General features: G+C 38.0%; 1 protein-coding gene across 1 annotated transcript in view; it reads left to right on the top strand.

Moving 5' to 3' along the window:
• The window catches only part of LRP1B (LDL receptor related protein 1B), a 1,704,605-nt gene that overhangs the window by 965,361 nt on the left and 715,288 nt on the right, over positions 1-23,956 (top strand). Inside the window, exon 11 of the mRNA XM_054723549.1 lies at positions 3,586-3,822. Within this exon, the coding sequence (XP_054579524.1) occupies positions 3,586-3,822 (237 nt within the window). The remainder of the gene's footprint in view (positions 1-3,585; positions 3,823-23,956) is intronic.

Raw genomic sequence — 23,956 nt, 5'->3', positions numbered from 1 at the left:
TGCCATTGGAATGAATGTTTTAAAGACTTTAATGATGCAATAAAATATCATTACATTTTTTAAAATTAGATACTAAAATATATATATAATACATCTATATTTTATTAAAGAAAAATATACATATAAAGTTTGTAGAAAATACTCAAGACTATTAATTTTCTTTTTTTTCTGTAGGGCTAAGGTTATTTATTTATTTATTTATTCCCTTTTTTTTTTTATGGATTAAGGCATTACATATGTGTCTTAATACCCCCATTACCCCCCCATCCCCCCACTCATGCTCTCACCCCCCTGGTATCTGTGTCATTGGTTAGGCTTATATGCATACATACAAGTCCTTTGGTTGATCTCTCCCTCTTACCCCCACCCTTTACTACCTTCCCTCTGAGGTTTGACAGTCTAATTGATGATTCTCTCTCTCTGGATCTGTTTTTGTTTATCAGTTTATGTTGTTCATTATATTCCACAAATGAGTGAGATCATGTGATATTTATCTTTCTCTGCCTGGCTTATTTCACTTAGCATAATGCTCTCCAGTTCCATCCATGTTGTTGCAAATGGTAAGAATTCCTTCTTTTTTACAGCAGCATAGTATTCCATTGTGTAGATGTACCAAAGTTTTTTAATCCACTCACCTGCTGATGGGCACTTAGGCTGTTTCCAAATCTTAGCTATGTAAATTGTGCTGCTATGAACATAGGGGTGCATATATCCTTTCTGATTGGTGTTTCTAGTTTCTTGGGATATATTCCTAGAAGTGGGATCACTGGGTCAAATGGGAGTTCCATTTTTAGTTTTTTGAGGAAACTCCATACTGTTCTCCACAGTGGCTGCACCAGTCTGCATTACCACCAGCAGTGTACAAAGATTCCTTTTTCTCTGCATCCTCAACAACACTTGTCATTTGTTGATTTGTTGATGATAGCCATCTGACAGGTGTGATATGGTACCGCATTGTCATTTTGATTTGCATCTCTCAAATGATTAGTGACTTTGAGCATGTCTTCATATGTCTCTTGGCCTTCCTTCTGTCTTCTTTCGAAAAGTATCTATTTAGGCCGTTGCCCATTTTTTGATTGGGTTTTTTATTTTCCTTTTGTTAAGTTGTATGAGTTCCCTGTAAATGTTACACATTAAACCCTGTATCGGTGATAATATTGGTAAATATATTCTCCCACGCAGTGGGCTTTCTTGTTGTTTTGTTGCTGGTTTCTTTTGTTGTGCAAAAGCTTTGTATTTTGTTTATTTTCTCTTTAGTTTCCATTGCCCTAGGAGCTATATCAGTGAAGAAATTGCTTCAGCATATGTCTGATATTTTGCTGCCTGTGGATTCCTCTAATATTTTTATGGTTTCCTGTCTTATGTTTAAGTCCTTTATCCATTTTGAGTTTATTTTTGTGTATGGTGTAAGTTGGTGGTCTAGTTGCATTTTTTTGCAGGTATCTGTCCAATTTTCCCAATACCATTTATTGAAGAGACTGTCTTGACTCCATTGTATGTTCTTGCCTTCTTTGTCAAATATTAATTGAGCATAGTGGTTTGAGTTGATTTTTGGGTTCTCTATTCTATTCCATTGATCTACATGTCTGTTCTTGTGCCAGTACCAGGCAGTTTTGAGAACAGTGGTTTTGTAATACAGCTTGATATCTGGTATTGAGATCCCACCTACTTTGTTCTTCTTTCTCAGGATTGCTGCACTATTTGGGGTCTTTTTTTTTTTTATTAATTTGCAAATTAATATGCACTACTTTTAAATAATATAACACATTATTTAAAATATGCTCAGACACTGAGAGACTTTGAGGACAATGAGGAAGAGGAGTATAAATATTATTTACCCAGTAATTTGATTTCTGGAAATGTATACTAAGAGATCATCTAAGAAAATATATAAACTAGTAGGTTGAAAAAGGTGCTTATCTCAGTATTATAACAATAATAAAAGAGATAAAACTTACCTGGGAGTGGTTTGGCAAATTATCATGTATTATACTGATTATACTGAAAGAATGTAAGGCTTAAAATAATCAACATAGAACATAATTTTGATACTAAGATATAATAACAAAAGTAGCATATAAAAATGGAGTATCCCCTTCTATGTAAGTTGCAGTAGAAAACTAGCTAGATAAATTAAATCTGAAATAGTCACACAAAGGAATAGAATACAGCAGTGAAAATGAATAAACAATGACTACAACTATGGATGAATATCAAGAATGCAAGAAGAATAAAATTAATTCATAGGAGAATTCACACATATAATTCAAACATGTAAAGTTAAATAATCTACTCTGGGGAAATACATACATTTGTCTAAAACTTTTACAAAATACATTATGGACTCAGTAATCAGGCTATCAATGTCTCTGGGATAGAATTGGGGTATGTGCATGTCTTCCCATGTTCTGGGAATATTCTTAAGAATACGGTCTAGGTACATGAGATTTGTTTTATTTTTATTCTATATATATTGAAATGTTATAAAATTTGCTTACATATGTTTAATATTCAATATCAATTAAAAATAGAAAGAAAATATAGAGAATTATAATATAGTTTATATTGAGGGTGTTGTGTTTATGTGCTATTAGTTTTTCTTTTTTTCAAATTTTCTATAATTTAAGCATTTTACTAAATATCTCATGGCCTGGTTTTTCAAATATAACTGAGTCATTTGTATCCCCCATTTTAAAATAAAACAGTATGTTTTCCCTTTTATATAAAGTAATTCCTTTAAAATTATATGGACTAAATTAAGTGTAGGGTGCCCTGGCAATTGGAGAACCTTTCATATGTTTTTATATAAAACTCTGAAGGAGTTATTTCACTCTACAAAAAGCTAACTTGATTTTGCCATTTTAACCCAGGAGGCAGTTTTGTCTTGGGCTTTTGTTTTTGTTTTGTTTTGTTTTTGAAAAGTGCTGTGTTGCACATCAGTGTTACTGGCCTCGACCTCTAACATACTAATTAAGATGCGAAGAAAAAAGTGATGCTGTAACTGGCATTTGATTTCATTTCTTAAAAATGTAAATCACATGATTAGATAACTGTCACATATTCACATGCAAGTATGTGATGCTGAGCCTGTGTGAGTCTTTTGTTTGCCTCTGACAGTTTGTAGATGCAAACTCTGAGGGGTGGGGGAGAGTGTTTTATCTATTCTGAAGTGTTAGCATTGTCAAACATAATGGATTCTATAATTGGTATCTGCAAAATGTGTTAGATAAATTATAATGAATTGTAAAATTAAATGTGCCGGATGTTTTGATAAATGTCCATTTTACAGTTACAAGTTTTCCATGATTTTTTTTTTTTTTTTTTTTTTTGCTATACTGACAACACTTACAAACAAAAAAATTAACTAAATATAACCCATTCACGGAAGTAATTTCTGTTTTAATTAAAGTAATGCAATGAGCTGGCCTTCTTGCATCAAGATACATTTGGCATATTTTAGAGTTTAATTTTTGGTATTGAATTTTAAAAACGCTAATTGTGCCAGTTAATTAAACAGTGGCATTATGCAGTGTAAAGAAGATTAGGCAGCATCAGTTGTTTATGTTTGTAATCTTCATTCTGCAGGACCCAAGAATGAGTTGTTTCTTTTTTATGGGAAAGGACGCCCAGGAATTGTTAGAGGAATGGACTTGAATACCAAGATAGCTGATGAATACATGATCCCCATAGAAAATCTGGTAAACCCTCGAGCTTTAGATTTTCATGCAGAAACCAATTATATCTACTTTGCTGACACCACCAGTTTCCTAATTGGCCGGCAGAAGATCGATGGCACAGAGCGAGAAACCATCCTGAAAGATGGTAAGTGACAATGTGTAACATTAACGTTAAACTGCCCAGAGATAAAGTCCTTTGAAGGGACAAATATGATGTATGTCAAGCTAACTTTAACCAGAAACCAAGTTACCGTTGATTTAAAAATACGTATTAATTTGTCTTCAGTAATATTATTTCTACATATTTTTCACATGCTAGCATATTAAAACCTTCAGTATAAAGTTGAACTTGCAATTATCCACTACATTTTAAATATCACAGGAATTAAATTGAGCTCTGTATCCACTTTCATGGAAAAACATAAATTTACTATTATTTGTTTATAGTTCTACTAGAGGCCCAGTGCATGAAATTCATGCACTAGGGAAGGGAGGGTTCATTCCTCAGCCCAGCCTTTGCCCTCTTGCAGTCGGGGATCCCTCGCTCCTTAAAGCCCGCCTGCTTGCTGCTCCTTACCACTGGGCTCACTGCTCCTTAGTGCTGCCACAGAGGCGGGAGAGGCTCCCGCCACCACCGCAGCACTCGCCAGCCGTGAGCCCGGCTTCTGGCTGAGCGGTGCTCCACCTGTGGGAGCACACTGACCACCAGGAGGCAGCTCCTGCATTGAGTGTCTGCCCCCTGGTGGTCAGTTCATAGCGACCAGTCATTCCACCGTTCAGTCGATTTGCATATTAGGGTTTAATTATATAGGATATTGAATGTGAACTGTAAATGAAAAATAAAATTTAAAAAAGAACCAAATAAAATTTTAGATCTGAAAATTTTTTTTAATATGTATATATTTTTAATTCTCACTTGAGGATGTTTTTAAAATTTATTTTTAGAGAGAGAAACATCCATGTGACAAAGAAATACCAGTAGGCTGCCTCTGTACCTGCTGACCCACCAGGATCTAACCTAAACCTAAGTATGTGCCCTAGAATCCAACAGGAAATCCTTTGGTGTACAGATTGAGACTCCAACAAATTAAGCCACCTGGCCAGGGCAGATCTGAAAAAAAAATTTTTTTTAATGTCCCTTTAGGCCCTTGTTGCTGTAGATCAGTAGTTAGAGTGTCCTCCATGCACCAAAGGGTCATGGGTTCAATTCCAGGTGAGGGCACATACACAGGTTGTGGGTTCCATCCCTGTTGGATTGCTTGGGCAACTGATCAATGTTTTGCTTTCTCTTTCCCTCTTCCTTCCTCTCTCTCTCTCTTAAATCAATGAAAAGAATATATACTTAGGGGAGGACTTAAAAAGAAAAAAAAAGCTGGTTTGGTTCAGTGGATAGTGCTTCTGTAGGCTGACTAAAGGGTACCGGGTTGGATTCCGATCAAGGGCATGTACCTGGGTTGCAGGCTCAATCCAGGGCCCTGGTAGGGGATTCAGCAAGAGGCAACCAATTCATATCTCTCACATTAGTTTCTGTCTTTCTCCCTCCTTCCACTCCCTGTAAAAAAAAATCAATGCAAAAATGTTCTCAGGTGAGGATTAACCAAAACAAACACCCATCCCCAGTGTGATTATTGAAGGAACATATCAAGTATCCCCATTGTCATAACAATTCTTAAATATTGTTTCTTACTTTATAAATAATTAAAAATCAGTTCTTTAGAGTTTCCCTTGAAATATCAGTATCTGTAAAGAAACTTTAGTTGTTTATGCCTATTGTTATTTACAAATATCTACACATATGTAATCATATATATATACTGTGTATATATACATATATATGTATACATATATATGTACACACATACATACACACATATATACACAAGCTTTATTAAAGTCGGTGGATTTCATGCATTACTTGGCTTAGTAACAACCAATTAAGAAACAAAAATAATATAACTTTGGTATAAGTAGAAAAGATCTTTAATAATCAAGCAAACCAAACCTTTGATAGGCTGCTAGTCACATGAGCATGTTAATTAATGATTTGGGGGCAGTTTCCTCATATATACAGTCTACTTCTAAAATACTTTAGAAATCCTTGATTTAGGGAACAATAATTGTAACCTTATTTCATGAAGGACACTGTGCTAACTATCGAAGTTGATTAAAAGGATTTAGGAAATGGCCACTGCCTTCAAGAAATCCATGGTCTACTTTTGGGGTTAATGTAAGTGCACGAAAACTGTACAGGGTTTGGAGCGTTTACTTTAATTAAGAAGTTCAAAGATGGCCCAAGGAAATATATGATGAATTAAGAACATCTATGTAAGGAGAAATCACAGGGAGGAAGAGAAGTCTTTATGGGAGTATTCCCAGCGAACTTTTTGTGGAGGAGATGTTATTTTGACTAGATCTTAAAAAGAAGAATGTTAAGGAGGAGGGAAGGACATTCTATCAAAACAAAACAAAACAAAAGCACATTCTCTAGAAAGAACATGAGGGGAACATTGAACTCATTACTACAGGAGGTTTGTTTACAGGTAACAGTGACAGAGTAGATGTGAAAAGTGAAAGGTGGTGAAATAATAGACCTTAAATGTGAAATGAAGGGTCTTGGATAAAAATCCTGAAGAGGTAAGAGACAGGAAGTACTTTTAAGCCAAAGAATAATGTGAATCCAATGATATTTTAGGATCACCAGTCTGGTAGTGGAGTGCAGAATGAATCAGAAAGAAGGAGAGAAAATAAAAGCAGAGAGACAGACTAACATTATTTACAGCATGATGGGTAAAGACTGGTGGTCTGCTATCTTTTAAAGGAAATGCGGGCCACATAAAGAGATTTTTCACTCACCTCAGGTTCAATTTAAGTCAAACCTTTACTGATAAAAAGTACAGTTTCTACGAGTGACAAATGAAGTGCTAAAATGAAAAAAAAAAACACACTCCTGTTTTGTCTTTTATTTTGGACCAATTAGAGTTAAAATTTGTACTTTACATTGGACGTGGCAGAGGCTATATGCCAACTTTTCTCTGTGATGTGACATCAGATAGTAGGGACTTGACAATTTTAGGACAATGAACTTGCATATTCTAAGCGGTAGATACGTTTGAATTGCTCTAATTTTGATTAAACATTTTCAAGAGGGACTGAAATATAATTTGAAGGATTCTTGGTTTCTTTTTAAAAAGTGTCAGTTCCAATGATGTGTCTGAATGGTCTGGCTAATAATCCTAACTTTGACAACCATATCTTATCAGTGACATTGGCTGATTTTTGCACTCCACCAAAGCAACAGAGATCAACTCTCATAGCAGCTTGACTTCCAGGAAAATTTGTAGTTTCGCTTTGGCAGTTTGACAGTTATGAGAATATTTTGAGATTTTCACACATGAAATACATTACCATTTTGATATTCCTACACAAGGGACATTAATGTATTTTATTAGTTTATCTTTTTTCTTACCAGTAAGGAGAATAGTAATAGATATTATGACACAAGATTAACATGTCAAAACAGAACTTCTTGGAATCAGAAAGATCAAGTTCTCTGTGTATTTACTCATTTAGCTAGAGTTTCTACAGTTCAACCTGAAGACTGAGAGGCAATGCTTAGTTTGACAAATAATTCATTAAATTTTGTAGAAATTCTCAGCCTTAGATAAATTTGTGTGGTTTGAAGTACAAGACTACAAAGATTTTATCTGCAGCCTGGCCAGCATGGCTCTGTGGTTGAGCATCAACCTATGAACCAGGAGGTCACAGGTTCGATTCCTGCTCAGGGCACATGCCCAGGATGCAGGCTTGATCCCCAGTAGGGGGCGTGCAGGAGGCAGCTGATTGATGACGTTTCTCTCTCATCGATGTTCTATCTCTCTCCCCTCTCCCTTCCTCAATCTCTAAAAAAAAACAATAAAAATATAAAAATAAAAGATTTTATTTGCAAATAAAACAAATATCTTAGACATTTATGTCAGCTCAATCTTTTCTATAAAATAAAACACAACAACATTTAAATAAAAGACCCATCTCCATTATTCTTGGACTTTTTTATTATTTATTAATTAATTTATTTATTTAAACTCAAAGGTTCATTGAAAAACCTCCTAAATGTGATAAACTATGAAAATGCAGAAATAGTGCAAATCAATCATGGCTATTCTGCCACGGAGTCCACGTTAGCTTTTTCAGGTTTGGTACTTTCTCGGAGGTTTTGTGCATTCGGAAAAACCAGCTTTAGAGAACTCCATTCAAAGATCTCTTTGAGGTCCCATGAAAGCTTTATCTCTAGAGTTTAAGTGAAAGTACCTCTCCATTGTCCTTCCTACCACCTTGCGAATTTAAATGGTAGGGACTAGACACTTATGAAACCGCAACATCTGTCTCCAAAGAAATCTCCTAAAATTCTTCCCTCTTGCCATTGTATTCCCTTTACACTATTGATCTGGTTGAGGCATCCATGAAAACAATTCTAATCAAGTTCATGGTAAAATATGATAATTTTTCTCACACTTAATTTGATACCCTTTCCCCTCATAATTTTGGCTTCTAATCAAAGCCATTACAAGTGTCATATCGAGTTGTTATTGCTTGCAAGAACCATCAAGCAAATTGCGAGATGTTCTGATAGACATTAGGCTGTGGTCCAAATGATACCTGGAAAGGAGATAGAAGATAAACGACAGGAAGACTATTTTGAAGTTCATTTAAACATAAAGGTGGCAAGAAATAGTATTTTCACTTACCTTATGACCCTAGGTTGTTTGTTTATTTTTTTAATCTGATTTTAATATCACCTAGTCTTAAATTTTATTTTAAATATTTTAAAATAAAGACTTTTGTAAGATTTGGAATTGAACATTTACAAACAGAATTTCAAAAAAACAACATAAAAGCACACAAAGAGCCCTTGAGGCTCCTTGACAGAGCCATCACTAGAGCATCCACCTTCCCATCCTTTCTCCAATTGTAACAACTCAGATGCGCTTTTGCCTATCATTTGTGTTTATACGAGTGAGGAAACCAGATGTGGCATATTTTCTAAAATGCTCTATTTCTGCTCAGTTAACAATATTTTCTGAGTTAATTTTTCAATTCCAATTATCCAGAATCACAAAATATAGAAAGGGTGTACATAAAATTAAGTGTTTTTTTCTAGTCCCCAGCTGACACTGGCTGTTAAGATGGATGAAGATTGCTTCTACAATGTATATCACAAGTCACAAAATGTTCCTGTTAATTGTGATTTCTTATACTATTTTATCATATGTTCTAGACAGAGAAAACCATGTTACTTTTGGGCACTATAGTCATGATTTGTCAATTGAACAAGTTGGGTTATGGGGAGTGTGCTCTTATAGAAGGAACCTAGGGCACCTAGCCAGGAGTGAAATACACACACACACACACACACACACACACACACACACTCACACTACATTCCATTCTCACTCTATCATGAAATGATTTAATAACAACCTTTGCCAGATACATTGGACTATTTTAGAATCTAAAACCTTGATTCAACGTCAATCAGATTAATTATTTGGTATCACGCGGACAAAAATCTTTAAGTAATAGATCTTTTAACTTCCTTTTGTCTAACCAAAATGGCCTAATTAACTGATATTATATTGTTCTATTTAAAATGGCTATGAATTGTACTCTAAATTTTATATTTCTTGTGCACTTTAAGCTTTACTTTTCTAATCTTTCTCAAGTAAAATTGTAACTTTTTTTCCCAGCTAATCCCTGTCCCCAAAGCTTTATACCTTTGTATTTCTTTCTTTTATATATACATAAGGGCTTTTGCTTAATAAAGGTGTGTCTTCTCATTGCAGGCTAGTTGTGCTACAACTTTTTGCCTCATATCTTCACAAACATCTACCTAGTCTCAGAAATGACTTAGTTACTAAAAATAGATTCAGTAGCAATTTTTTGTTACTTGCAAATACTTTATTTTGAAAAGTCCTATATAGCATTTTACTTTGCAACTGCATCAAGGATTATAAAGTTAAAATGGAGGAAAAGAAAAACATTTTTATAATTTTTGCTTCTTCATAATATGTATTACATATAAATATTATATACTAGAGGCCTGGTGCATAGGTTGGCCCCTCAGCCTGGCCGGCGATCAGGGCCGATAGGGGCTGGCCAGCTCGGGGAAGAGGCTGCGGGAGGTTGGCCAGCTGCGGGAAATTGGTGTGGGAGCGCATTGACCACCAAGGGGCGCCCCCTGGTGGTCAGTGCACATCATAGCGACTGGTCAACCATTCGTTCGGTCATTTGGTCTCTTAGGCTTTTATATATATAGTTTTGCCATTATATAACACTCCCCCAGTGGACCTATAGCATTTTGCTTTGCAATTACATCAAGGATTACAAAGTTAATCCTTGCTAAGTGAAATAAGTCAGAGGACAAATACCATATTATTTCACTTACTGGTATATGGAATGTAAAGAGCAAAATATATGAACAAACAAAATTGAAACACAATCATAGATACAGAGAACAGACTGATGATTGCCAGAGGAGAGGTGGGTTGAGGTACATAAGTACAAATTAGTAGTTACAGAATAGTTACCAGGATGTAAAGTACAGCATAAGGAATATAGTCAATAATCTATAATAATAAAAGTATAATATGCTAATTAGACCAGACATCCTTCCAGAGGAAGCCCCAGTGGCGGGGGCCGAGGCAGAGGCAGGCAGGTGGGGGCCGAGGCAGCTGCCTCTGTGGCAGGGGCTGAGCCTCTTGCAAGAATTTCGTGCATCAGGCCTCTGTTTATATTATAATAACTGTGTATGGTGCCAGGTGGGTACTGGAAATATCAGGGGAGCACTTTCTGAAGTGTATGATTGCCTGACCGCTGTGATGTACACCTGAAATGAATACAAAATTATATTAAATATAAACTGTAATTTTTAAAAAGTCCCTGACAGGGGCATGTCCTGTTCATCTAACAGTTCTATGCCAATAGTATGCACTCAGTAAATATTTACTGGGAAAACGGTTGAAAAGAATAAACTTTTATAAATAAAGCCACCAATATATTTTGTCTGTAAAAACGAAAGAAAAGGAAATGTAGTGAGTGTTTATTACAATGTATGTGCCAGGTAAGCACTTTACATGATTATCTCATTTCATCTCATTGTTTATTGAATATAATTTACCTATCTGTACATTTCTAACATTCTAAATTACCTACCACATTCAACATTAAGATGGCAAGGAAGGAATATATTTTATCTTTATTGACTTTCCAAATTGCATAGTACTTTTCAAGTAATAACACTTTTATCATTCAGGGTACTTATTTAAGTTAAAAACTATCCAAGTTTTGCTTTTGATGCCCCTGAGAATAGTGATGACATACATTAAGCCATGGGGCGTGATATATAGTTAGTCTGATTAAATGATATGTCTCTGGTAAAAATCTGGCTATGCTCAAATTTGACTTCCTCTTTGATTTGTTTGATTATTAGGTGGTATCTATAAAACAAATAAAATGTTTTCTGTAATTCTAAATATTTGAGTAGATTTAATAATTAAGTAGATAAACTAAGGATTTAATTTTTTCTAGATACTTAGTACTCTATGAAAATATTGGAATGATGATCATATTGAAACAGTAGGCCCTAGCTGGTTTGGCTCAGTGGATAGAGAGTCAGCCTATGGACTGAAGGGTCCTGGATTCGATTCCCATCAAGGGCACATGCCTGGGTTGCGGGCATGATTCCCAGTAGGGAGCATGCAGGAGGCAGCTGATCACTGATTCTCTCATCATTGGTATTTCTATCTCTCTCTCCCTCTCACTTCCTTTCTGTAATCAATAAAAATATATATTTTAAAAAAGAAGTAATAGGAGAGTATTCTTCACTGGTATTGTGGAATGAATAAGTTAGCCACACATCCCAATGTTGTTTTTCCTTTTCTTCACCCAACTTTATTGTGCTTACATTCATGTATTCATTTTTTTAATTTTATGCATATTTATGAAGTCTTTAATACTGATTTCTACTAGGAATTTTTAAAATGAATTATACTTTTATCCTGCCCCATATTTCATAGAAACAAATGGAAAAGTGAATGCCTGTCAGGAAATGTAACAAGGCAGCAGGTGGTGTCAGAATGAGATGTAGACATAGTACTAATATTATAGTACTAAGGGAGTTTAGAGGAGAGATGAGTTTATAGGGAGAATAAGAGATTTCTGTAGCAGATAGAATATTCCCTTAGCTTTGCAAAAAAGTGAAGGATTTGGAAAATGATGAGTTGCAGGAAAATAGGGAATAGGAAGTAAAATTGGCACAGACATGGGAAAGTAAACTATGCATGAGAGAGCAGGGAAAGGAACTAACATATTAAATGCTGTTGGTTGTAGATGCTTTAAATGTTATTTCATTTACCTTCATAATAGCTAAATAAAGGGATCTTATTGTGAAAATTTTTATAAAAACTAAAATGAAAGGCAGAAAGAAAGTAAAGACACCATTTTCTCTCTGAAACCTAAGTCCAGGTTTTGTTGTTGTTTTTATTCCAGAACAGCACATCAATCGGCTAAAAGTAGTATAATCCAGCATGTGTGCTTGGTTTACAGAGTGATGAGAGAGCTTAGTGTTAATTAAATGGAAGGTCTTGTATGTCATTGGAAGAAATATTGGAATTATTCATTAGGTGATAGTGAGTCATTCATTTATATTTTCATTTACACTAGCAACATTTATTGAAACCGTCCTTTACAAGCAGTGTTCTAAGCCCTGGAGATAAATTTGTGTACAAGACAGAAACTATTTTAGAAACAACATATTCAAAACTATCCAGAAAACACAGGTTTCATATATGATAAAAAGAGGGAAAATAACTCTAAATTTTTCAGGATAGCTTATTTAACAGAAATTACATTTATTTTATGGATTTATAATAGCAGACTATTATAAGATCTCTTTATCCCAGACAAGATTTATTCTAGATTCATACTTAGACTAGGAAACTATATTATGTGTCCTCATATCTTTTAGCCCCTCTCCCCAATACACACACACACACACACACACACACACACACACACACACACACAAAATAAGACAAAAAGAAATGATGACTACCTTTCAGGCCTTCCTTAAATTAAATATTTATCAACTTTCCTCTGTATGTTAACTTTGAATTTCTTCTCACTTTTTCTGTACATTTGGAAGGAATCAAATTTTTCATTAAAATATGTATTTGGCTCTGAAATTTTCAGATACAAAACAACAACTTAGTTATCGTGTAGTGTAATAAACAATATTTAGATAACTTAAATTACTATATTGTGATATTAGCATATTTGATGTGTGTGATGATAACTATATGAAATATATAAACAAATACCTGTTTTCATCTTTGAATAATACATATCTGTCTCCACGAGTCACCAGTGTGTTTCTGGCTCCAGAGTTAGCACTTTTTATCTGTTACTAAAACAACTTTTCATAAATCTTTATTGCACATCAAAGAAGAAGGTAGCACATATTGAGTCAGAAACAGTTACATTGATATTTTAACTATTAAGGTATTTATAACTTACCTAAAATTTAAAATTTTCTTTACATATATATTAATGATTTCAGAGAGGAAGGGAGGGGGAAAGAGAGAAACATCAATGTTGAGAGAGAATCATCGATCGGCGGCCTCCTGCATGCCCCCACTGGGGACTGAGCCCGCAACCCAGGCATGTGTCCTTGACTGGAATTGAACCTGAGACCCTTCATTCCACAGGCTGATGCTCCATCCACTGAACCAAACCAGCCAGGACCCCAATTTAATATTCTCATGCAACTTTGAAAAACAAATATGGCAAAGAATTTTTCATTTGATGCCAAATAAATTCATATTTGGAGAAATCAAAATAGAGTAAAAATGTTTGAGAAATACTCATTCACCTTATAGAGCAGGTTAATTTTGTCTTTCTTTCCTGAAATATGTCTTGCTGGTCACAGCTGGGGGTGGGGAGGTGCTACTGGCATCTAGGAGATAGAGTCTAGTGCTGCTAAACATTATGCAATACACAGGACAGTCCTCACAACAAAGAATTTTCAGGTCCAAAGTGTCCATAGAGCCCATGTTGAGAAACCTCGCCTTAGAGGGTAGCAGGAAGTAAACCTGCCACCACTGTGGATAAGCCAAGAGTGGAAAATGAGACAAGACACAAACCGCACCACTTTGTAGAGTGAACAGTTACACAGCAGCTGCCTGGTAGTGCCCTTCATTTAGTTGCCAGTGTGACTAACTATAGAATTTGCTTAGTATCAGAAGATACATGTCTCACAGTTCAGCACTCTCAGGAAGGTCCACCAGGGACTGTCTCTCTCAATACCAACAGATAAGAGCCTCAAAAATTAGCACAATTCATAAAAAGAACTCATTTATCTCTATTGTTCATGAGGATTTTACATGTAATCGACTCAATATTTCATGTAAGGACTCTTAAATTCATAAGGGAAAACATATTTTTTTCATTTAAGTTGTTTTTCTACTATATAACCTGTAATATCCCTCTGACTCCAATATTCTCCTTGTCATCCCCTGAACACCCTGGGTGTGGTCCCACTTGAGAGCATTTGCATGTGCTGTTCCTTGTGTCTTGACCACTGCTCTACCAGATGTTCCCATGCCTCTTTCCTTTACCTCACAGATGTCCTTGCTTACAGGCCACACCCTTAGTCCTTCCTGGTCACCCATCTAAAATTATACATCTACACATATTCCATATTCTGGGCCTGAATCTTTATCCCCTTTCTCTGGTTACTTTTTCTCTTTAGTACTTATCCCTAGGTATAATTTGCTTGTTTGTTGCCTGGCTATAAGAATGTAAGCTTCAAGATTTCAGAGGTTTTTGTTCATTTCATTCATTGACAGATCTTTACGGTCTAGAACAGCACCTGGCATATAGCAGCTGTACAACTACTACTCACTGAATGAATGGGTCCTTTCATTTGGTTGCCATTACTTTAAAAAAGTAATAAAACTGATAAAACAGAGATAAGATTGACTGAAGCATGATTCTTTTTGTTCTAAAAAAAGAAATAAGATCAATCATTACTATTATTTGATTATCTGAAGTTATATTGGTATTTACTGAATTTGTTCTTATAATTGGCTTCCCTGGTGAACTCTCCATATTCTCATGATTCATTTGAACTTCTACAACATTTTTTAATTAAAAAAATAATTATGATTTTTAGTTAACACATCCGAGACATTCATGTCTTAATACACTTTCCCAGGCACTCTAAATCAACATCTCATTTTCTTGCACAGCTTCAAATTATGTTTTTTTGTTTTTGTTATTTTGCATAATTGTGTACCTATCTTGAATGGTTTTCTACTGAATACTTATTTAGATGATTTGTTCTGCACTAATTATCTTTATGGTTTTTCTGTGAAATCATGAGGATTCATTTAGCTTACTGCAACAAAATTGTTAGAAACCATAGCATTAATATCGATATTTCAGCTATCTTCCTTTTTCCTACAGATTGTGTTACATGCTTTACTACAGTCTTAAAAGTTAATTCGAACTACTTTTATTTAGTCTGGTAGAAAAATTTAAAAATAGTACAGAGAATTTCTATATATTCCCCACTCCATTTCCCTAATAATAACATCTTATTTTATAATATCACAGTAAGTGAAACCATAAAATTAATGTTGATTCAATACTATTAACTAAAGACCTTTCTCAAATTTTACCATTTTTTTCACAATGAATTTAGTAGTTTTGTCTTCTTAGTCTCATGTATCTTCTTATAACAGTGCCTCCATTTTTTCTTACATTTGATTTAATATTTGACTTCCCTTCATATACTCATTTGTTGAATCTCTGCATTGTTAGCCATCACATATATTTTGGTAAGAAACTAAAGCTATAGTTTATGGAGAATAATAAATTTTTATTAGAAAGTTGGTGAAGGAAACATCCTTCACTTCATGATGTTATTGACCTCCAGTTCCTTTCCCCCTTCTATGTCCCACTCTTTCCTTCTAATGAGTCATTACTTATATTAATTTTCCTTGACTCTTGCTACTGATTATGATTTTTCATTTACAGTTCTAGAGATCAAATCCTATATGATAAAAAGCTAATATGCAAATCAACCAATGGCAGAATGACCGGTCACTATGACGTGCACTGACCACCAGGGGGCAGACGCTCAACTCAGGAGCTGCCCCGGTGGTCAGTGCACTCCCACAGGGGGAGTGCCGCTCAGGGGGAGTGACCAGGCTCATGGCTGGCGAGCGCCTCTCCTGCCTCCACAGCAGCACTAAGGATGTCCGGCAGCACTAAGCCGTCAGTCGGACATCTCCCAAGAGCTCCAGGATTGCGAGATGGTGCAGGCCGGGTTGAGGGACACCCGCCCCAAGTGCATGAATTTCATGCACCGGGCCTCTAGTTTTAACATAAAGAGATAGGTACATTGGGACATGAGTCAAATTTCTAGGCATACTGTATTGACTACTGACTAAATGCAGGTCCTTGTGAATCACTTTACCTTTCTGGGGGTTCATTTAATTATTTGTAGAATGTGGACATTTGACTATATAATTCTTTAGCTTCCTTTTATCTCTAAAATACTGGCTTTGTAGGTAGGTTTCTGCCTAGTTTTATTATTATATGTTCCCCTGGCTTACTGCTTTAGTTTGTAAGGCTACCAGTAGACCAAGAAGTGTTGTGACTGCATTCTCTTCAATCTCTATAGAAGGGTTTATTGAAATAAATTACTATTAAGGACTTGACTTGATTTATTACATTTACCCATCACCCACACATGCATTTAAACTATACTTTTTTTTTCTCTCTGGGTATTAATGTGAGTCTGAAACAAGTGTATTTGTTTAATGTAGGACAGGAAGGTAAGCTCTAGCAGGATGGTCACATGAAATGACACATTGTTCTTTGTCATGGTAATGACAAAACAATGAAGATTTACTAGTATAGCCTCTGGCTTTTAAGCTCAACTTGAAATTTAATGATCAGTATATTTCACTAAACAAGATGCCTAAGCAAAGTATGTGCTGCAACCTTCTTTAAAAAGTTCAGTGGAAATTACCAATTGAAGTCTTGCAACTGTTTGAATGTTTAAATGATCAAGTGCAAAATATGAAACACATTAGAACACATAACAATAAAAAGTGATTTCTAATAGAGTTGCCTTTTCATCTAATATGAAAGAGACTGAGTAATTTAGTATTAAAGCAATACGTTCCAAATCATTTTGTTTTAATAAATTCTAAGCTACTTCATAGGACTTAAAAGGAATTTGCAAGAATAGCTGCTGTGATATTTTGCCTTCAGAAGTTCAAGCAAATGTTGCCCTGTTATCTCTTGGCAAGTAGGCAGAATTGGGTAGCACAAGGGCATTAATGGAAATTACTTTCTTTTTCCCCACTCACAATGAGGACTCATATTTTATTTTTTTTTTTCATGAGTTGGTTAGACAGATGTGACCACAAGAGGATACAGAAGAAGGCTCAGAAAACAAAGCTTATTATATTCACTGGGCCTAGAAATGGGAGGCACAGCATACTACACAGGGCCACATGGGAAAGACACCGGGTTGGTCAGGAAGCAGAAGACAAAAGTGCTGGGAAAGCATTAGGCCATAGTCTTTATTAAAATCTCCAAGGAGAAGGCAAGGCAGGACAGGATAAATAGGTTAGGTTTGGCTAATTTGAATAATTTATTGGGCTTTAAATTCTAGCCCAGTGACCAGGTATGAGGTCACTGGTTGCCTGATACCTGGATCTGGGATGATTTATGCAGAGGAATATCATTTCCTGAGTACAGGGACTGGATAGAGGAGGTAGGGCTCTGGATTGGTTAGTTTACAAATCAAAGGCATGTTCCTGGCTGGACCCTTTGCTATCCTTAGGAATTGGCTATTTCCAGGAGGGGCAGTCTCCCCGTCTCCAAACCCCACCCCTCATGGAAAGGTTTTTTATAAAGATGTCAAAACATCATAACATACAAAAAATAAAAATATTTAAAATATTTATAGCACAACTCTAATTATATAGAAAAATTTGTAATGGATTATTATAAAATGAGGTATATACTCATTGCATATCTATAGGCGGTTTCATAAATTGGAAGCTATTCTGCCTTCCATGGTACATATGTTGCAGTGTTCATTGAAAAGAATGAATATGATGCCTGGCCTGTGTAGCTCAATGGTTGAGCACTGACCTATGAACTAGGAGGTCATGGTTCGATTCCCAGTCAGGTCACATGCCTGGGTTGCAGGCTCTATCCCCAGTGTGGGGCATGCAGGAGGCAGCCAATCAATGATTCTCTCTCATCATTTATGTTTTTATCTCTCTCCCTCTCCCTTCCTCTCTGAAATCAATCCTACCTAATAAAAGAGTAATATGCAAATTGACCCTAACTCCACTACACCCACAAGCCACGCCCACAAGCCAATCAGAGCGAGTATGCAAATTAACCCAACCAAGATGGCTACAGCCATGGAGAAAGTAGGAGGGAGGCTTGGGTTTCCAAGGCGATAGAAGAAGCCAAGCTTTCCCCTGCCCTGGCCGGCCTAAGCCTCCACTCAAGGCTACAAAATTTCAATTATAGAAGGTGAACAAATCCAAACAGAAATGGCTGCCGGCCACGGAGTGAGCAGGAGACTTGGCTCTGCTCCAGGATACAAAGTTTCAATTATAGAAGGTAAATAAATTCCAGATACCAGGGCCTCTGCTTGGGTCACCAGGGGGCGTGGCTTGCCTGCAAACCACCACAGGCCCCTTGCTTAGGCTGCCCCATGCCCCAAGGGAAACCCCACCCTGATCGGGGACACCCTTCAGGGCAAACCAGCTGGCCCTCACCCATGCACCAGGCCTCTGTCCTATCTAATAAAAGAGTAATATGCAGATTGACCATCACTCCAACACACAAGATGGCTGCCCCCATGTGGTCAAAGATCCTGCCCCCATGTGGACACAAGATGGCTACCACAAGATGGCCAGCAGGGGAGGGCAGTTGGGAAGCACCCGGCCTGCAAGGGAGGGCAGTTGGACATCCCTCGAGGTCCCAGATTGGAGAGGGTGCAGGCTGGGCTGAGGGACACCCCTCCCCCCCGTGCACGAATTTCGTGCACCAGGCCTCTAGTCTATAATAATAAAAGGGTAATATGCTAATTATACCAGATGTCCTTTGGGCATCATTCTGGACATCTTTCTGGATGAAGCCAGGGGCAGAGCGAAGCCTGGGTCCCGGGTGCCTGCTGGTGGCTGGAGGAAGCTGTCTGGGTCCCGGGTGCTGGAAGGAAGTCAGTGCTGGCAGCCAAGGGAAGGAAGGCCTACTCTTGCATGAATTTTCATGCATCGGGCCTCTAGTCTATAATAATAAAAGCATAATATGCAAACCGACCAAACGACCGAACAGCAGAACGACTGTCCAGATGACGACGCTATGACATTCACTGGTGCCAAGCCAGCCAAAGCAAGTGTGATGCAATTGGTCAGGAGGCCCCATCATCATCCCATGATCGCCCCACAGAGGGAGGCCCAGGGCAGCCAAGCAATCTCACCCCATTCCTGTTGCCCACAGAGGGAGGTGACCAGTGGCAGGGGAGGGGAGGGGAGGAGAAACGCCGCACAGATGGCAAGCAGTGGCAGTGGCAGGGGTGGGGCCATCTGCTGGCAGCTGGGTGGGGGCAGGAAAGTCCCGATAGGCCCTGATCACCAGCCAGGCCTAGGGACTCTATGCGAGGGGTCCCGAATTGTGAGAGGGCTCAGGCTGGGCTGAGGGACACCGCCCCCCCCCCCCCTCCAGTGCATAAATTTTGGTGCACTGGGCCTCTAGTAAAATACCTTCCCAGCATTATCCAGACTGATAATCTGTGTGCTGTGCCCTAGCCAAATTGACTTATAAAACCAGCCATCACACATAAGGTGTGGTGGTATAAATCAATAGTGAATGACAATGAGAGCAATAGCCTGAACCCAGAAAGGATTATAATTTAAGATCATATTTTCACAATAACTTACTGGTTCTATATATCTTCATTTATTAAAAACTAGCAAATTATGACTTTTCAGGACCTTTCCTGGGGTGACAATTCTTCATGGATTCCTCACATTTTTGCATGTTTTAAAATGAGGCACTTAGTGCCTTTTATTTAGAAGTGTCTTTACAAGGATGTTAGTACAGAAAAGAGCCTTGGAAGAAGACATGGAGTGTCCCTCCAGTGCAAAAGGCAGGGCACTTATTGCCTATTACAAAATACTAGAGGCCTGGTGCACAGATTCATGCATGGGTGGGGTCCCTCAGCCTGGCCTGTGCCCTCTCACAAACCAGCAGTCCAACATCCCCCAAGGGATGTAGTAGTGTGTGAAGTGGCAGGGGAGGAGCCCGAGCCCAAGCCTGGCACTGTGCTGCTCCCGCTCATCCTGGCCCCACTGCATCTACTGCCTCTGCAGCTCAGTAAGGTCACTGAGTGGCACTCCCACCATGGGAATGCACTGACCACAAGGGGGAAGCTCCTGCATTGAATGTCAGCCCCCTGGTGGTCAGTGCACATCATAGTGACTGGTTGACTGGTCGTTTGGTTGCTTAGGCTTGTATATATATATACTAGAGGCACGGTAAATAAAAATCGTGCACACTGGGCGTCCCTCAGCCCGGCCTGCACCCTCTCCAAACCAGGACCACTGGCTCCTAACCACTCACCTGCCTGTCTGCCTGATCACCCCTAACCGCCTCTGCCTGCCTGCTGCCTGATTGCCCCTAACTGCCTCTGCCTGCCTGCCTGCCTGCCTGATCATCCCTAACTGCCTCTGCCTGCCTGCCTGATGCCCCTAACTGCTCCTCTGCCAGCCTGATCACCGCTAACTGCTCTTCCCTGCTGACTTGATCGCCCCTAACTGCTCTCCCCTGCTGACCTAATTGCCCCTAACTGCTTCTGCCTTGGCCCCCGCCACCATGTCTTTGTCTGGAAGGACATCTGGAAAATGTCCAGTCTATCTTCTCTAATTAGTATATTACCCTTTCATTAGTGTACTAGAGGCCCGGTGCACGAATTCATGCATAGATGGGGTCCCTCATCCTGGTCAGCAATCGAGGCCTATCAGGGGGCCGGCCAGCTGTTAGGGGGGACCCCAGGAGGTTTGCCAGCCGACCCCCCCATCGGGGCCAGTTGGGGGGACTGATAGGCCAGGGCAAAGGGCTACGGATGGCTGGGGGAGGGGCCATGGGCGATTGGCCACCAGTCCCGCCCCTGATCAGGGTGTGGGGGGTGATTGGGGGTGGGGCCCAGATCAGGATGGTTGGCTGCTGCAGTGCCCGTCATAGCGACCAGTCATTCCGGTTGTTCCGCTGTTAGGGTCACTGGGCTTTTATATATATAGATAGATATATAGATAGATATATAGATATAGATATAGATATAGATATAGATATAGATATAGATATAGATAGATAGATAGATAGATAGATAGATAAATATAGTTTTGGGTTTCCTAAATTCAGAATTCTTCTGCTCTAACGCAATGCACTTTGTGAAGGCATCCATATGGGTCCATTCCACTCACTTCCCTGGGGCTTTGGAGTAAAGGGAACAGACACCAATCTGCTGATAACTACTCTGCTTGCTGTGCCATGAGTAATACAATCCTTTATACCTAATCTACAAGTCTTGCATCATTTATCATCATCCTTGAAACCATAATGTGCTAACTTGTTGGCTTATAAGTAGGGTAAAATTGATTTCTTAACATTTCTTGAAACCTTTCATTTTGATCATTACTTTAGATTATTTTACTGGTGACTATAATGCATGCTGTGGTACTCTCTTTACTCTTAATATGCTCATCACTGCATCAAAGATGAAATGTTATAGACAATCTGCATTACCCTCTCCCCAAACTGAAACTGACCATTTGCTTTTGATAATAGAAGAAAACCACTATGTTTTCATATATTTTGCTCATCTGAAAAATAAGACCCTTATATGTACTTTACATATCTCTTTAAGTACAGCAGCAAATATTTTTTCTGATTGAGAGTAGTTGTGTATTCACCCTCCTTGACCTAATAACTGAACTGAGAAGGGACTTGGAATGAGAATGAGGATGACAGCATTAGTCTCAGCTGGCCTTTGGGGACAGATGATATAGAAAACTTCAGTGTGACCAAAGACTTCTGTAACCTCATGAGATAAAAAATTCAGCGGGCAAATTTTACTGCCACACTACTAATTAAATCAGTTTAATTCATTCATGTCATATACTTATGCGTGGATGCCTTAGTCCATATTGAAATGTACAAAGAGAATCTGTAGTAATTGAACTACATGAATATGAGGCAGGAGAGCTGTCCAAGTGCTGACTCTGAGGCAAGTTGCTGCATCCCTGGCTGGAAGCATATCTACATGCACACTGCACATGCAGTTATCTAAGACATGTGCCCACACCCTGAACTCTTGCAGCCACTTTTGTAATACTTGATTCCTGAACAGAAAAATAATATTCACACTAAGGATAGGAAAACGTGGATAACTTAGAAAAATGCAGGCACTGTGCTTTTATCATGGAAATTGTGGGGTATGATTTCCAATTAATTCCTTATTATGTTAATTAAATTCTACTGTAAAGCATCAAGACATTGATTACTCTGGATAGACAGCTTATGCACCTTAATACTGAGAACACTGCTCACAGCCTTTTTGTTGATTTTTTTAAAAAAATCTTAGATCCATTTTTAAAGTAGAAGATTGTATTTTTTATATATAAAACTTTAATTCTCTTCTTTTCCATAAATTTCCTATCTAATAAAAGAGTAATATGCAAATTGACCATTCCTCCAACACACAAGATGGCTGCCCCCATGTGGTCAAAGATGGCTGCCCCATGTGGACACAAGATGGCCAGCAGGGGAGGGCAGTTGGGAGGGACCAGGCCTGCAAGGGAGGGCAGTTGGGGGCAATCAGGCTGGCAGGGGAGCAGTTAGGCATCAATCAGGCTGGCAGGGGAGTGGTTATGGGGTGATCAGGCTGGCAGGCAGAAGCAGTTAGTGGCAATCAGGAAAGCAGGCAGGCAAGTGGTTGGGAGCCAGCAGTCCTGGATTGTGAGAGGAATGTCCAACTGCCCATTTAGGCCTGATCCTTGATAAAGATAAACTTATTAAGAATAAACCCCTTGAGGGGTCCCAGATTGGAGAGGGTGCAGGCTGGGCTGAGGGACACAACCCCCCAGGCATGAATTTCGTGCACTGGGCCTCTAGTGTAGTATATAAAAAAATCAGACCTATAATGATATTTTAGTTTTAGAAAAAGGTTTTTCTCCACTCTTTTTTAAAATGCTTATTTTCTAATACAAGTTATTAAATTAATTTAAATTACTTTTTCTGTCTTATTTATTAGTTTTAAGTCTTTAAATAAATAAATTATATGTTTGTTTTAATGTTTAAATAATTCTACTTATTTTTTAAATAATTGCATAATTATTCCTTTTAATTTTATACATTTTATTATTATCTCTTATTCATCCTTATTTCCTTAGTGTTAGGTATCAATTGTAGGAAATAACTTCGGTACCTTTGAGAATTTTTCACTTAAGCATAGCTTTTGATGAGATGTATGTTTTAAAACATACATTTATATATTATGTCTATTTGTAAAAGTTATTTTTATAGAACAATGTTTAAAAGGAATATTTTTAATAATTTGAGCCAGAATAATATATTTATCTTAAGTATTTACAGACTGCATGAAAAAGTCTTTTTTAAAATATGAATTATATGGATGTCTCATTTTTTCTCTTAGAATGAAATGTATATACATATAACCTAAAAAAAAAGAAAAATACAAGAAAGCATTATTTACTAGAATTTTTCTCTTAAATAAAAAATACAAACGTGTTGAGAGTTCTTGCCCACTGATTAATGAGAATGGGTATTTGTTGTTAGTTATGTAATCCTATATAATAAAGAGGTGATATGCAAATTAACCCTCATGCCCTCACAAGATGGCTGCCTATGACCAGGCCGACAGGGGGGTTAGTGAGGGATGACCAAACGACTGAACGAGCAGGCTGCATGGGGTGACCAGGTCAGCAGGGGGGGCAGTTAGGGATGACCAGGCTGGCAGGGAGGGGCAGTTGGGGGCAACCAGGCCGGCACGGGGGACAGTTAGGGGCAATCAGGCCAGCACAAAGAGGCAGTGAGGGGTGATCAGGCTGGGGGGGGAGTGGGGGCGGGCAGTTAGGGGTGACCAGGCAGGCAGGCAGGTGAGCGAT

Source organism: Eptesicus fuscus, chromosome 11 (genome assembly GCF_027574615.1).
Source record: "Eptesicus fuscus isolate TK198812 chromosome 11, DD_ASM_mEF_20220401, whole genome shotgun sequence".
NCBI lineage: Eukaryota > Metazoa > Chordata > Mammalia > Chiroptera > Vespertilionidae > Eptesicus > Eptesicus fuscus.
Note: the sequence above shows the minus strand (reverse complement) of the source record. Positions and strands in the feature narration are given on the sequence as shown.